This window comes from Schistocerca americana, chromosome X (assembly GCF_021461395.2).
Source record: "Schistocerca americana isolate TAMUIC-IGC-003095 chromosome X, iqSchAmer2.1, whole genome shotgun sequence".
Taxonomy (NCBI): domain Eukaryota; kingdom Metazoa; phylum Arthropoda; class Insecta; order Orthoptera; family Acrididae; genus Schistocerca; species Schistocerca americana.
The window spans coordinates 622,966,144-622,982,877 of NC_060130.1; the positions used below are offsets into that span (position 1 = coordinate 622,966,144).

The 16,734-nt window shown below is 36.7% G+C and overlaps 1 protein-coding gene across 2 annotated transcripts in view; it reads left to right on the forward strand.

The window, feature by feature from the left end:
• The first annotated feature begins 258 nt into the window (after positions 1-258).
• Positions 259-16,734, forward strand: part of LOC124554810 (plasminogen activator inhibitor 1 RNA-binding protein-like) — a 72,516-nt gene continuing 56,040 nt past the window's right edge. Inside the window, exons 1-4 of one of the 2 annotated variants that reach the window (XM_047128468.1) lie at positions 259-608; positions 12,072-12,213; positions 12,293-12,475; positions 12,560-12,631. In XM_047128468.1, coding sequence (XP_046984424.1) covers positions 338-608; positions 12,072-12,213; positions 12,293-12,475; positions 12,560-12,631 — 668 coding nt within the window. In that variant the 5' untranslated portion in view covers positions 259-337. The remainder of the gene's footprint in view (positions 609-12,071; positions 12,214-12,292; positions 12,476-12,559; positions 12,632-16,734) is intronic. The other variant, XM_047128467.1, reaches the window with a different exon arrangement.

A 16,734-nucleotide genomic window follows, 5' to 3' on the forward strand; every position in this document is an offset into this window, starting at 1 on the left:
TTTGAAGAGTGATAAAGATTTTCTTCTATGTAGCAGCAACCCACGACTACAATTTCCCGCCAAGCATTTGAAAACATGAAGAGTATTTAGTGTTCCAATACAATTTGAATTATGTTAATTTAATTAATTTATTATTAAAGAATTTACATTCTATTGTCTCTAATTATCAACGTTTACATATTCTTAACGATATTGCTTTCATTTTAGTAACTTGTAGTGCTACGCTTCGTTCCAGATTTCCCGTGAGGCGTCGCAGCTGCAATTTAAGTGTCAGGACCTCGTGGATGCAGTTGTGAAGCTCCCAGCTACAGGCGTCGCCATATTGTAGAGTTCGTGCATGAAATATATCAGCGAGATGGAAAATAATTACGGTATCACGGTAACTAATCGTTATAGATTGTTCTTGGACGACGATGAGGACCCATTAGAAGTCCTCAAAGTCCAGGAACAGGCTAAAGAAGCTAAGAAGAAAACTAAGGTATGCGAAAAGGAGAAGGAAAATAAGAGCAAGCCGGAATCAAAAACTAAGCAACCTCCACAAGTTCGAAAAAACGTGAGGGAACCTGTGCAAAGTGTGAAATCTATAGATTCAGGGAAGATCAAAGAAGGTAATGTATTATTTATAGCTCTGTTCAGCAGTTAAATGTTTTGTTTGCGCGCGCGCGTTTATTAATGCGTATTTGGTTTTGGGTATACTTTCAGTGTGTGTGTCTTTCAGCCGTAATTAAGGGCGCAAAAAACAATTTAGGCGTAGGAATCCAGTTAATGCTGTGGAATTTGAGCTTAAATTGCTTTGTGAAGACATATTTATATATTTCTCACTGTTGTAAAGGTAGTAGTGTGGAATGAATGTAATGCATGGCAGTATGCTGGGATAAGTGTGCAAGAGTCTGTGTACTTAAAGAATTTAAATGTTGAAGTGGGTTCGCAGCTAAAATTTCAAATTGTGCTGCTCGCAAGAGAATGGACAGTATCATTTTACAAATGGCGATTATTTCTCCTCGTGTTGTTCAGAATTGAATCGCTGTCTGAAGTGTTATAAATTGCCGTAGCAAAACAAAGATTACATGTATTCATATTTGGAAGATAGTATATCTATTTTTACGCCGCGCCTACTCCAAATAGCATCGTCACCATATCCGTTGTGGTTTGTGTGTAAACACGTGCGTGAAACGGAAGTAAAAAGTAAGTACATGGTTTAAGCCGATTTTAGCGTAATCGTACCATCCTGTAGTACAGTAAGAGACTTCTGTGCCGCTGAATACAATGCTACTAATTTTGTTAATAAAATTGATTACATTACCATACCGTGTTATACGCAATATAAGCGCGTTCTCATCTTATTCGTGCCCACTGAGGCTCTGTCGTAAACGATGGATATGTCTAATCAATTCACAACGAACAAGAACCTGTGTCGTTGATTTTTCGAGAGGCATGCCGCTCATATTTCTAATCCAGGTAACAGCAATTTGCTGTAGTTCTATTATTGGTGGCGTTTTCGTTGTAGGTTGGATGATGATGATAAATGTGATCTACTGTTTATTCATTTTTATTTTATCTTGACAACATTTCCCCGCAGTTTCCAAGACCGCCTGAAATTAGAAGTATTTTCATTTCGTTTGCGAATGTTCTGAAAATTGCGAAAGTGAGTATAAACTGAGCTTTATATTAAAAAAAAAAAAATGATACCATCCCCACTTGTGAAATTAATCAACCACACAATACTTCCCATGTGACAACTGCAGTCATGTTTAGTGCTATCATTAACAAAAGTATTTGCAGACTGTGGTAATGGAGATTCTAAAAATGCCAGTCCAAGGCAAGTAAATTTTCACCATAAAGTCTCACTGGGTTGTGCTTAGATATGGAAGTCTGCTGATAATCAAATGTTTGTGAAGCTCTGGTACTACAGATTTTGGTTTACAGTACTAACTAGATTCAAAGAAACTGAAATTAAGTCCTCGTGTTGTGTAGATACAGTTTTTCGCCTTTTATTAATCCTGTTCTGCTGTGCAGTTTAGACATAATAGCTTAGTTTTCAAATTGCCATGTTTTGATTACTGTTAGGTTATCTGCAGATTTAAAGTGCCAGACTTTCTGCCATTTTATTTGGATTTTAATGTTGTCAATGCCGTGTGTATATGAAAGTGTTGATTGAATTGCCCTCACAAGTAACTGCACGAGTTGATGCCTATGTTGTATAAAGGTGAGGGCATAACATCACAAATGGAACCATGCAGCAAGTCACTGTGTTGTTGTTGAACTCAAATGTTAGGTTGACTATAGCCTCACAAATGTTAATTTACTGATAAATGTTGAAACATGATGTATGTTCTGAGAGTCTTCAGAACTTCATTTAACTGTTCAATGAGAAACTATACAGTTAAGGCATTGTGAAGTATTTAGTGAATGGTTGTAGATCATTAGATATAGGCCTAATTTATTTTCTGATACATGGTGTTGGATGTTCGAGTAAACTTCCTTCCACACAGTTGACAAAAACTGTTTTGTTGTGGCTGTTAAATTACTGAGTGGTATTGTTAAATTGCACCACTTCCCCACTCCAAACTGTTAGTTAGAAGTATTGTCTTTTATGTGAATTGATTATTGAACCTGTGTGGTGTGAAAGTGCCTGCATGATCATTTGTGTGAAAATATCCAAACGATTTAGTGATAATGGGAATTGTGTGTATTCTGTTCTGTCCATTAAGTTTGTGTTGTCGATCAGGTAGTTTCCATGTAGGTACTACAAATATACTTCGTTATACATTCTCGTAGAGAATGTTTTTGTGTTGGGATACAGTGCTGTTTCTAATCCAGAATTCCTGTACCTCTTATTACTCATATATTGTAATAGTGGTGATGTTTTCAATGTGCTTTCCATTTTATGAATCACTCCCGTTGATAACCACGCACAGGTGATGGATAAATTATGGATGTCACCAAAACAATCTCTAGATTTTGTCCCTTTTGCTGTGGTACTGTAAAAGTAATGTTTACTTTGAAAGTTTATTAACGTTACTTGGAAAAGTTCAATTTTGGCAGTAACGTGTGTTGTGCAACCAATGTCATCCAAATTGTTAGTGTGAAATTATTGCATGTGAGAAAGGTGTGGTTTATGTAAACTATCTTATCCATCATAGCTTATAATTGGTTTGTTCCACTCTATTCCAGGCTAGATATTACGGATATGAATTGTAACTTGTCAAAAATGCATCTAACTCGTAGCTTTTACTATGGGCTCAAGAGTTAATTGTACAATGATATTTGTGATAGCAAGGGTGGTGTTGTATCAAAATACATTCTTCTATTGTTAAATTTCACTGCAGGTAGTGTTAAAGTATGTTGATACTAGTCACACCATAACAAATGTTATAAGTGTTTGAAGTGTACTTACGATGTTGATACAAACATGCCACATTAAGTTTTTCATGTTATTGTAATTGGTAGTGGAAGAAAGGATTGTTGATATAGTGGGCAAGGTGCAGTTTGATGAATTACTCGGTACCCTTGAGGTATAGTGCATCTGACATACCCACAGTGAGTTTCGGAATATGATCATATTGGAATATTTAAATGCTTGTACCTTCCTGTGAACTGAAAACTGCCTGTCCCCTTCAGTTATGTGGGTGGACTATATCAGGTTAGTGTGGTATCGGAGATGGCCTCTCCTCTTGGTTCCAATTGCAGTACAGCCCGATGTGTATGGAGATTGGAAGGTGAAAATTTGAATTGGCTAAGTCAACGAATGTGATTTGAGAAAACCTGGTTGTGGTAACAACTTGAAAAGTAGTGAAACTTAATGTTAACATTCACAGCATATTGAAATATGCAAGGGGGTCCAACACATGACTTTACCTTAATTTGTAATGCATGTTCTTTACTGCATTTTTCCCATGTGCTCAAAGCATTCACAGGTATCAGTATATACTGAACTGTCAGGCAAGATAGTGGGCTTCAATGATTAACTGAAAATCTTTGAATTTGTACACTACTTAGCTTAACATGAATTTGTCATTTAGTCTGTGCACGTAATTTTAATTTTGGTGCATGCATTTGGATGCTGTTGTAACTTGTTAATATGAAGTGGTGCTCTTAAATCCTTTAAATGATTAAGTTTTTCTATAGTTAGGTGAATACATGCTGTGTTTATTGTTAATAATTGGTTGTATTCCAAATAGTGAGGATGACATGTGTAAAGGACTATCAAAAATTTTCTTTGTTAGGGTGTTGTTGCAGCATGTATGCAAAGTAGTGAGACTCGGGCTGGTTTATAAGCACAGATGTGTAAGCTAGGGATTAGTGTGGCAACGCGACTTTTTGATGTGTGTGCGGCACGTGCAGAAATGTGAACTATGCTAGCAGAGGCAGAACACAGCCTGTGTGGCTTCTGTAAAGCACACTTGGCAGGCAGTCAGGCGCTGCACGCTGTATGCAGCAGAGGTGCAGGACTAGGCATTAGCTAGGGCAGCCCTGTCCTGTTGTCAGACCCACACAGTTTTCCTCTATCTGCAACGTCCTCTTGGGACCTGTTGATTTAGCGCGGTAGCTGGCATGTTCGCTTGATTGCGTGAATGGCAAAGTGTGCAAGCTGGCCATTATGATAGAGTAAGAATGTCATGTAGTTCACGTAATGTTTGTGTTGAAAACAGGAGCTCTTATTAGTGGGTGTTAGTTGCATGTCAGATCATATGCTGCTGTGTATGAGATGTAGCTAACATATTGGGTTATTCTTAATACATATACATTGCCATGTCTCCAATCTTGACAAAATGGATTGTATGTGAAGCACTTTGTCCCGAACACGTGTGCCAAGGGAAAAGCCAAAACAAAATATTCGTAAATGCCTAGTATCTTGGACTGTTTGAGACATCGAAACAATATTTTGGCAAATGATAGCTCACAAAGAAGAATTTTTTGCCATGTGATTAACATGTGAAACTTTAATATCTACGGCGATACTAAAGCAACTGAACAGTTTTCCATGAAATAATGAAGGGTGGAATTGGAAGAAAGTTATGAAGGAATTTCATATCTGCAGTTGTAAGTATTACTTATTATTTGATTGATGTACTTTATACACATCTTCAGAGTTAACATTTAATATTAATGAGAAGTACTTCACTGAAGTATTAGCCCCTCTCTCTCTCTCTCTCTCTATCTTTATTTTCTTTTTTTTTTTTTTTTTTTTTTTTTTTTTTTTTTTTTTTTTTTTTTTTTAAAAAAGAACCTCCAGGTGAATTAAAATACTAATTAATCTTTCCCTCGTAAGAAAATCATTCATATTTCTACACATACTTGGAGCTAGTTAGTATTCAGTAATCCCATTTCCTCCTCCTCAGTGAGATCACTTGATGTAATATTCTCTGTCCTCGAGTAATTGAGGTATGCATGTAGCATTTACAATTTTATCCATAGTGTTCAGTTTACACTCGTAAGGTTGTTTAATCACATGAAATCTGGAACATGGTGTACCAGATGCCCACTCCACAATTTGACAATTATGAGAAAGTAAGTAGTTAAAAACTTCGTCATTAGCAGTAACTATGCATTTAGGGTAGGGTTGAATTCTGTTGGTTAGTAACAGAAATGCCTCATCACCTACTGGAATCTAAAGGGGTCCAGAGTTCTGAATCACAGAACCTAAGTCTAACTTAGACACGCTCTGTATGGTCATTGAAGGGGATTTTACGAGTGCTGAGCCACTACAGAGCTGTTCTGTGGGCAGTATGTGTTGACCTGCAGAAACTATATTGCCCTGTTAGGCCTCTGCTCTGTCAGTGCTGTGTGTGATGTGCCTATTAACAAATGTGTCCAAACAGGACCAACATGCTGTTAATATTATCTTCGCTGCCGAAGGACAAATATGACATCTGTTGGAGAATAAAGAATGTGTATCAGGCAGCATGTCTGCCAAAAACTGTTATTGTGGAATGGTGTACCAAGGGGTGACACTGCTTCATGACATTTATATTGCAATGCCATAATGCAGAAGTTACGTCAACTCAAGTGGGAGACAATTAAGTGCCCACCCTGTAGTCCTGATCTCTCACCATACAATTATCATGCTTTTGGGTGATTAATAAAATGTCTGAGGGTCAGCAAATCCTGTCAGAAGACTGCGCAGCAGACAATAAGACTACTTCATGCACCAGGACACGGTGCATCTTCAATGTGGTGTGTTAGTGTGATCATCTTGATGCTCACAGCAGTTCGGCCTGACTGGTGTACAGATTCTGGACTGCACAGCCTTAAAAATCCAAACTTTTTGATTGCTGCTTGTAGAACTTCCTGTAAGTTAATTTACATTGGCACTGTTAGTGAAGTCATTTTCAAGTTTCTAAAAAGTTTATTACTGACAAATTGAGTATACCTTGTATTTTGTTTATTTGTTCTGTGACCATTTTGTACAACGGTGTGAAACATGTCAGATACAATAACACATGCGAATTCATTTGGCAGCTTGGAAAACCTACAATGGCTGGATGGTGTGCGAACCCTGCTGCCCTCAAATGAGTCCAGTGCATTAACCACATTACTTTGAATATGTTCTGGGAAGGAACCAAATTTAGTCTAAAAGGAGCTTACTTCATGTACAAGAAATATGATCAATAATAATTAGAGCATGAAGCTTTCACATCTAACAATAATAAATGAAAACAAGTGAGCACACAGCACACTTCAGAAAATATAATGTACGAACACATGCCAACATTATATCTATTATAAGTATTCTTGCAACTGATTACCTTAACTGAGGTGGTGTACTGCCCTGCATCTGAAACTGAGGTAACTGGAAATCATCATGAACAGTATTGGGCCACAATCTCTCCCCCCCCCCCTCCCCCCCCCCCCCCCCCCACACACACACACACACACACACACACACACACACCCCACATGTTTTAACAGATTAAGACATTCTCAGTGGTACTGTAGAACCACTTTCCAACTAGAAAGATTTTTAACTCTGCTTTAAAAGCTGTTTGTTTCTCCAACCTCTTCATTATTTTGGCATTGTGTTTTAAAGAATGACACCAAAGTGGCTTGCTCTGCATCTAGGGACCACAGTTGTGAATGTTATAAGTAGGTTGGCTGTCTTGGTGTTATAAGACTGTGAGAATGTGTGTAGTAATTATTGCAGTTTGGATGAAGTCAGGCAGTGAAAGTATTGTATAACACTGGCTAAAGCAGATTTGTAAGCACATGTGAACTGGGCTGTGTAAAGAAGGTAAATAAATAGGACTAAATGAGTGTTGCACTGTCTTTGACGTGTTATTACGTAGTGTGGGTTCTTTTGCAAGCCAAAGGAGGCCTTATTACTTGATGTCTTTTCTTAAACTACTTTTCCTGTAACATTTAATTTTTGATCTGTAGATTGAAAGAGTATTATGAATTGTTCATATTTCCTACAAAGTAAATGTGGTCATTAAAGGGAGGTAATGCATTTTGAAAAGTGGGATTGCATAGGTATGCAGTTCCACAGGACTTCCTGGATTGTGTATGAGTTCCATCAAGTTTTTGTTATTGACTGTAGTTACAAATTTGCAGAAGCTGTTGCCTGTGGAAGATAAAATGTTATTCAATCACTCCTTTCCAACAGTTTTCATACCCAGCTCTTCCATTACAAAACATTTTTGGGACATTTGTGTTCCTGACTACTACCCTTGTTTGGGGGGGGGGGGGGGAGGGGGTGAGATTATATACATAAAAATCATATTTGATGTGGGTTGGTGTTTCAGTGCTAATTATGCTGGAATATCCATTATAAAAATAGAAATAAGATGTATAATTAAGACAGCAGTGTAGGTGTTCCTTTGGTGTGCAACAATGATTTCAGGTAGTAATAGTCCTATATATCTCCTCGTGAAATAGTTGGTATTGTGGTGTTCATTGTGGTAGGTGTAAAAATGTTCAGTGGCACACCTGCCCATTTAATGGTGTATGTATGTTTGGCACACCCTGCAGTGAGTTTTTAAATGTAACTTCTTGCATCTCCCCACCATGAAGGCAATTACACTGTGAGAACCTCTTCAAGAAAGTCCCAATTAACATATCTTTGCTTTGTTTTGCTTTTGTACCCCCCTCCCCCCTTACACCCTAAGCATTGCACCCTTTCTTCATTGTTGTTAGTGCCCTGCATCTGATGTCCTGTTATTTATTATACACAGTTCTCCATAAATTTCTGCAGTTTAATTCTTATTTACTTTAAAGTATAGTGATATGGAATAAAATTATATTTATCAGAATTTTCCTAACACTTAATCAAAACTGTATTTTGATCACCTCATTTGTAGACTTCGGTTTAATGGGTATATAATGCAGTTAATATTTTGCTGGCAATTAAGTGCTCCATTTCTAAATTTTGTGGCACCCTTCAACTGACTGGTGGTATTTCAGTTAGTAGAAGTTCTTGTTAAAGTAAACTCTATAGGTATTGAGGGTATTTTGTTCCACTGGAAAAATGATTAAACTAAACTTGTCTGCATAAGAGTTATAAGGCTTAAATTCTGGTGAACAAAGTAAAATGCGTATTGGGATTCTGTTAAGTAAACTTCTATCTACGGGAATACATAAGATGACATTTGTCGTTGATATATATTTGAAAATATAAGAGTGCTGTAGTAGGATTTAGGTTTTGTTATAGGTAAATTGAAGGTACAATCTTGATATGTTATGTTAAAATGAAGTATAGCGGGTGAAATTGGAACCCACGGTAAAGGTTCATTAACCCCTTTTGTATATATTACGAAGGTTTCCTGAAGAATTAATAGTGATAACATATTCTTGCAAAGAGTAATACAGTGACCATCCACTGTTAATAATGCTATTTATTTACACAAATAGCACTGTCATTGGTTTTGAACTGGCAGGTTCATCTTCAGGTGGTTGTTAACATCTAGAATACATTTGTTGTTGTTTACGTTAACTGTGGGCTGTTTTCTCTCATGTTGCAAAAGTTTGTTGCAGTGATGGTGCTCTACAGCAGAAAGTGTGAGAAACTGCCTTTTTTAAAACTGAAATTGTATGTAATAATGAATGAGATTTGTGTACATTGTTTTTGTAGATAGCCCAGATAAGTTTTAGGTCACTTATACTTAACTTAATGTTGCAGAGCCATGTGAACAGGAACCCGTTGTTTCAAAATGTGTAATGTGCAGTTTGTTTAAATTAATAACAGTGGCTAGTTGCTGTTTTCTTCTCTGCAAAAATAAACCTGCATTTTGTACACACAGTCTGTCAATTTTTGACAAAATAATATTTTTACTGATTTGCATATAATACTGTCTTGTGAAAAAAAAAAGTAACATTTTGAAGGCATAGGCTATTTATATTTTGTTAAAAATCTGATTTATAGTGTGGTTATTCTGAACCTGTAATTAAAACTAAAAATAATAAAATTAAGATTTTTGTCATGTCTTCGAAAACACTTACTAGTTGAAACTTCGGTGACCACAGAGGCTAGGAGTAAGACAAAAGCTATATATATGTAACAGGAGTATTAGCTTAAGTTACTAGTGGTTTCCACACATTTATCTGCAGAAGTTTAATGAACTTGAGTAATAGTGGAAAGGAGTTTTGTGACAGACAATAGTGTAAACCATTGGAAAGTTCATGTGTTTACAGTAGGGTGACCATTTGATCATGGTTTTAAGGGAGATATCATCTGAACATTTGTTGTAAATAACGTTTGTTTCCAACCAATAGGTTGTTCCAATAGTAGGAATAAGAACACCATACATAAAGATCTAAGAATCGCTTTATTGGTCCAAAAAGGGGTCCGATATTCGGGGTTTCTCCCGCAACCGTTAAAAACTTGGAACACTGTTTGAGGAAATTTTTGGTAGGCAACTCCTACACTATAGGTGAATATCTTAACATAAACTGTTACACCAACTTCAAGTAAAAATGTTAGATTTCAGTTTCACAGGATTTGTTACATGTCAAGATTAGGTATTTTGGGTATGATAAATTTTTAAAAAGTGCACAACTGTTTCATTCGGACAGTTTTAATTCTGTGACTATTAGCACCTCCAGCTGACTGTGGTGTAGTCACATATCTTGACAATCTCCTGACATATGATCAGTAAAGTGAGTATCATATTCATGCGTTCTATGTTTTTTATGTTATACTGAATCGTCTAATTTTTGCATCTATGGAATGAAAGCTGAATCCAATGATTTCAAGGGAGATTTAGTCGCAATAATGTAACTATACAAATCTTAAGTGCAAAATTGAATTTTAACTTGTGGCTTAATGTTTCAGAGCTTCATAGTTTGCGCCATACTAGCAGGACTGCATAGAAGTGGAAATAGTAGAATCTTGGCAATCAACTGTGTGGTGTAGATGCGAAGTTGCAAAATATATTAAAACATAACAACCCCTGGCAGCTGCAATGGGGCCTTGAACCATGTTTATTTTTATTTTCTATTATTTTTCTTTTACTATCTTCCAGTTAGATTTCAATTTTTGATGTAATTTGTCTTTCAGGTTAAGTAGCAATCATCTACACAAACCATATGCAAACATAAATTATAACTGCCGTAATTGGAAATTATGTTGTTAAGATTGTCATTAATAGCATGTATGGTCTCTCGTAGTATCTAGCCAATGACAACTAAGTTCTTGCAGTAATTAATGACAATCAGCAGCAACCTGTAGTGACACTTCTTGATCTGACATGTAAAGTGAGATGATTGCTGAAGAATGATAAGCTGTCATCACGTGGAACGAGGCAGCAAATATTGGTGTGCATGACTGGAAATCCAGTGTTTAGAGACACAGTGCCATTAGCCCATTGCACAAGCTGGTTGACATGATTTTGTGTTCTCTGCACTCTCCAGCGGCAATTCTTGACTTTGCGTCTCACGAACCACACAATATGGAAAGCATAAAATTCCTGTGTTTTCTGTACTAAAAAGCATGTTTCGTGTCTTGTAATATACTAGGTATGTTGTTGTTTGTAGTACACATAAATAAAACTTAAATATCCATGTACATGTTGTAGTAAGACAAAGAAGAAAGGCGCGTGTCCACTCAGTAAGGACATCGGCTTATAAAAGTTCACAAAATCAGAAACTCGTTCCTGAAAGTGCACTTAATTTATGTAACAATAATATTGTAGAAGGTTTTTTATATTGATTAATTAAGAAAGTCTCACAAACTTCTTTGAAACGCAGAAGTGGAAAAACAAATTGGGTACAGTGGGTGGTGAAAAAGCTATCTACTGTTTCATATTGAGGTGCTCTACCAACTCTGTTAAGCTGAAGTTCTATGAGGAACCTTGTATGTAATGTTGTTTCTGAACGCTTTAATCGCCTTTGTTACTGACATTTAATTATAACAGGTCCTACAAAGAATGACACATATATGATGACTCTTTCAATGTGTCATTGCCTTTGGTGCTCTTCCATAACACAACTTAAAACATAAAAATAGCTGAATGTGGAAGTTTTTCAACCACCAGTGACACTTCCCGTCATTTTATTATAACAAATCATCAATAATGATGCATTCTCAGGACACTATGTGATGGCACTTAGTATATGTTTATTGTGTGTATAAAACCCTCCAAATATGGGCTTCTACTGAACAAGACAAATACCATTCGTTGTCTCAGAAGTTCTGCTTGTGATGTAGAGAGGATTCTTCCTTCATATTGGTTCTACTCTGTGTAGCACATTGCCAAAATACCACAGAACTTACTTTTTCACATAAGGAATGGCTCCTCGGCATGAAATAGCGGGAAGCAACATCGCGAAACTCGTAAGTGCCACATCGTTAAGCTAACTCATCCTGTACGATGAGTGCTTTAGTGTGATACTGATCAGGCAATAACATAGTTACATATGCCAGCCTTGGTATGTAATTAATTGGAAAATTTTTGCAAAATATGGAGGCTAAAGAACATGAAATATGGCATTGCTGCATCTGCCAGCACGGTGTTTTAGACTTGTACTTCCATAGTAGTGGCTCCCAGTACCATGTGGGCAGTAAAATACTTTTTTAGTGAGTGTGCACTGAGAGGTGAAATAATTACTTGATTTAATAAACAAAAGATTTGTTCCAGATCAGAAAAGCAAGCCAACTACCCAGCGTGCATCTCAAGATAGAGATCAGAGGAATGTAAAGTTCAGCGACTCGCGTGACCGAGAAGAACGTAATAACTGGAAAAATCAAGAACGAGGTGGTCAGAATAATGATTTCAACAGGTTGGTGGTCATTGGTAAGAATTAAAAGTATTTGGAGTAACTAAACACGCAACACTGAGGATAATTTTTTTTCTTGTAGGGAGCCGAGAGATCGTGATACTGCAAGGCCAGAAGGTACAGAAGGAAGATTTAGAGGTCGTGGTGGCCGTGGCGTATTCCGTGGTGGCCGCGGAGGTCCGCCTATGCGTGGAATGCGTGGTGGTCTGGGCTATGACACTCGTGGAAAACGTGAATATGATCGTCAATCTGGATCCGATAAAACGTTTGTATTACATTCATTTATCAGCAAAACTAAACTGCTTTTGGAATTTTGATTATTGTACTGTGACATTGATTCATATTTCAGAGGTGTGAAACCTGTTGACAAGAGAGAAGGTGGTGGCGCTCATAACTGGGGAAATCACAGGGATGAAATACAGTAAGTTAAAGAATATGGTCATACTATCCTCCTTCGTGGGTATAATTGTCACATTAGCTCCTATGACATGAATCAATTTGCTTTGCGTAACATTTTGGCTGCAGGTTCCAACAGTCATGCTGGGTGTGTGTGAAACAACTTCTCATGTGAATACTTGTAATTGCAAAATAGTTAAACTTTTTTTTTTCAGCCGCAACAACACAACTGGTTAATTGTCAAGTTATGTGGTAATGAAAACATTCATGTAGAGCTCCTTTGAAAATTTGTTGCAGCATAAAACTGCTTTAACATTTACTATTTTATGTTTGGTTTTATTTCTTGCAGAAAATACTGTTAAACCTTAATTTCTGACGATACGTAAAATGTGAAATGGATGGAATAAAATAACAAATTGCGTGGAACTCTCAACTAGGAATGAATTTAAAAATTTACATAAAAATAAAATTTCTGTAGTTTCATTGTACTACCTTGTATATTGAGTCATTGCTAGAATATCCCTGAAGGTTTTGCTCTTTACAGTAAACTTAAATTGAATTCACTATTTCCTCTTGTGCCCCATAGTTTGAGAAAAACATTTCTGGTGTTTCAAATAATTTGCTTGAAAACTAACTGGAATGGAAGAAAAGCTTCGAGCAATTGAAATTTGAGAACAGTGTAGGTAAGTTAATTTTTAATCTGCTGGAGAAAGGTAAGTCTCATAATACTGGTTTCTTGCAACTAAAGTATTTGAAAATTTGAGCAGACGTATGCAGTGGTTAGTACTTCCACATGTATTGGAGAGAGAAAATCCCAATCCTCACCCTAACATCTCATTTCAGGTTTTCTTGGGTTCTCAAAATCATCCTGTGGAAAGATCAGATGGTTCCTTTCAAGCTTTGTCCATTTCGTAGTCTTGATTCCTGTTGATTCTGTGTCTGTGCAGGTTCCAATGATCCAGTCAGCTGGATTTCTTACCATTTACTTTCTTTCATTGTGAACTGTCTGTGCAGTTTAATATATTGTTCATGTCCTTAACTTTGAAGCTGCAGGTGACATGCTCATTTGCATTTAGGCATCTGTGAAAGATTTCATGGGTCGTGGTGTTATTGCATCAGGCATAATTTCCTGGCAACTTGTATGTCGGAAATAAATTTCGTGTAGAATGTTTTACTGCTCTGGAAAATTGGGAGTCACATTCTAGTTTCACCCGCACACTAAGAGCTTACGTCTGTAACCTTGCTTCAAGATGACAGACATGTACATGCCCATTAAATGTCTATTAAAAGTGACTTACTTGATTTTCTTGTTACATTCCCTTAATGCAATCCTCATGATAGTTCTAATTATTCAATAAAATTTTTCCAATTTCATACAGAAAAATTGGAAAAATCGCCTGCTGCTGGAGCATTAATATATTTCTAATGTTTGTGGAAAAAGGATGGGGCACACTCACTGCGTGTGGGTGTGCGCGCGTGCGCGGGGTGTGGTTCAACTAAAACATTCGTATTTATTTACATACTACACAGATATGTAATAAAAATGGGGATTCCTATTTTTAAAAAAAGTGGTGGATATCCGTTTGACCTGTGGCAGCGCCATCTAGTTTCCCCTCTTCAAGCTAAACAAGTTTAGTTTTTCGTAGTTTTTTCATGAGATATTTGGCTTGATTACGATCAGTGGACCACCCTGTCACTTTCAAAATCTCTTACTCCCTGTAGTACAGATATATCTAGCATATGGTTATTAACATTTTAGTTTGATACTTGCTTCTGTGGCGTGCATTTAAATTCAATAAAAGATGTGTATGAGTAAATGTGGATTAGGGCACCGTTTCTGTGTTTCTTGTCTAATGAACTTGGCAAATTTATTGATCTGCTGCACTAGTGTGTAATGAAGCTTCCACTTGGTTCCGAATAGTTTGGATTATTATTACTTCGAACTTTACATTGCCGGCTCAAAAACAAATTAGTTTTTATCACATACTTCATTAATTTTTGACAAATGAGGTAATCTGTTACACTTAAGATAATTTACTGCAAAATATTGATGGTTGGTGTGTTATAAGGCTGTATAGTTTATGTATATTTGGAATATGGGAGTAATTTCCCTCCCCATTGTCAATCTGTGAATGCTATGAACATATGACTGGGTGATCTTTAATCAGTTTTAAGAATGTGAAATCCAGTGGTGAATGGTTGGGATACAATGTAGTAGCTCGGTGGAACTTCGTTCTTCAATGCTGATTAAGTTTTCTTGTGGGGATGCAGGTGGTGGCCTCCACTGGTGAAATCTTGGCTGTTTCTTTCTATTTTTTAAACGTAATAGTTTGGGTTGCTCTATGCTGTATTTACTTTGAAGTAAGACAGTTTTTCTCACACTGATCCCTTTAAAGTCTTGTTGCACATTTTAGTACATAAATCCAGATTCAAGAAACATGCATGTATGTAAATACCTTTCTTTTTTTTGGTTTCTAAGGGACCAAAATTCTAATCGAAGGAGATCGAAGTGGCCGAGGTAAAGGAACGTTATGAATTTGGTAGTAGCAAAAATTTAATTGCTGCAGTAAATGCAAAATTGTGACAGTTAAATATGATATTGAAAAAAATTAAAGAAATGGGTTGTGAATTCCAGGGTGTCATTGTGCCTCTCATGTTAGTACAATTTTATCAGTTAGATAACTGTTATACTGTTAAAATAGATGTGGTTTTGGTAGACGAGTTACCATATGTTGGGTTTTGTTAAGCCATTGATAGGTAGTCAGTTAACTTCCAAGCAGCAGTTAGTGCCCCCAGTCACAGCTCATGTTTGGGAAGAGACTTAACTGTAGTCTTTCCGATTGTTAGTCTGTAAAGCTTCTTAGCCATTCATGATGTAGATTTAAGGGACACAGTAACATTTGATGTGCTGCTTGAAGAGGCAGTACACGAAGCAGGCCTGCAAAAACATACTATGAGAGTATTCTTTCAGATGCATCCTATGATAGTACTTAAAGCAGTTATTAAAAAAAAAATCAATGTCCAATGTAAGGAAGCATACAGCACTTTATCAGAGTAAGAAAATGCCTTGTAGTTTAAGCTGTAGCAGGTATTTACAGGAGTGTGGGAACACAAGAAGTGGTGTACTTCAATGTTTGTATAATTTTGTTTGGTGACTTGGAAATGACACCTTTTGTACAAGTGCTAATTTACAGAACAGATTCCCTTTACCACCTGTGTGGCTATAGGGTATCCACTAGGCACATAGGTGGATAAGAGATCATCAATTACAAATTTATTGGTTCTGTCTGTCTCTCAAGGAATAAGACATATTACGCTGAGAGAAGAGTTCAGAATATAAACAACACTCGTGTGAACATTCAGAATTGAGAAGGAAAGGATTTCTTTTTGTTGGTTATCATAGAATGCAGTATTTGGGAGGGGGTAGCAGCAATGATAGGGGATGGAACAGTCAAGACACCTTTAAACATAGCACCATGAAAGACAGCATTATCCTATACACATCTCATTAGCAAGAAAAAAATATGGTCTACAAAAACAATAACTGCAAGTAACTCACCTTCTTACCAATAAGGTCAACCATTTGAACATGGTTCACATCTTTGAAGCATCCCTGATTGCTCAGAATAATCCATTTCCAGTCTGTCTTTCAGCCAGGACATACTGTGAGTATTTGATCATTGCTGTATTATGTATACCTATCAGTATATGTTTCAATGCAGTGTTCTTCTTCATTGGCAAATGAAAATTCTTCTTTATTTTGTCAGACGTACATGTGTTCAGAAGTTTTTCTTTATTAGTAAGTATTTCTCTCACATAAGTTTTACTTGGTATTTTATGTATTGGGCTGGGTTGGAAGGGGAGTAATATGCTTAGCATATGCTTGTACATATTGCACTCTTGCTACAAAAGTGACAAAGCAAAATGTTAGATTTACTATAAATCAAGAAAATGTTTTTGGTGGTGATAAAGCAGTAAGACAAATTTATCAGCACTAACAAGAACAGATTTAATGCCAGGATCAAATTGTGTTTGTCATTCATGGAGTTAAACCCCAAAGAACTGAGTGTCTGTCAAACCAGGAATGTGTGGCTGCAGCCCCATGGACCTGAAACAGTTAAACTCAAA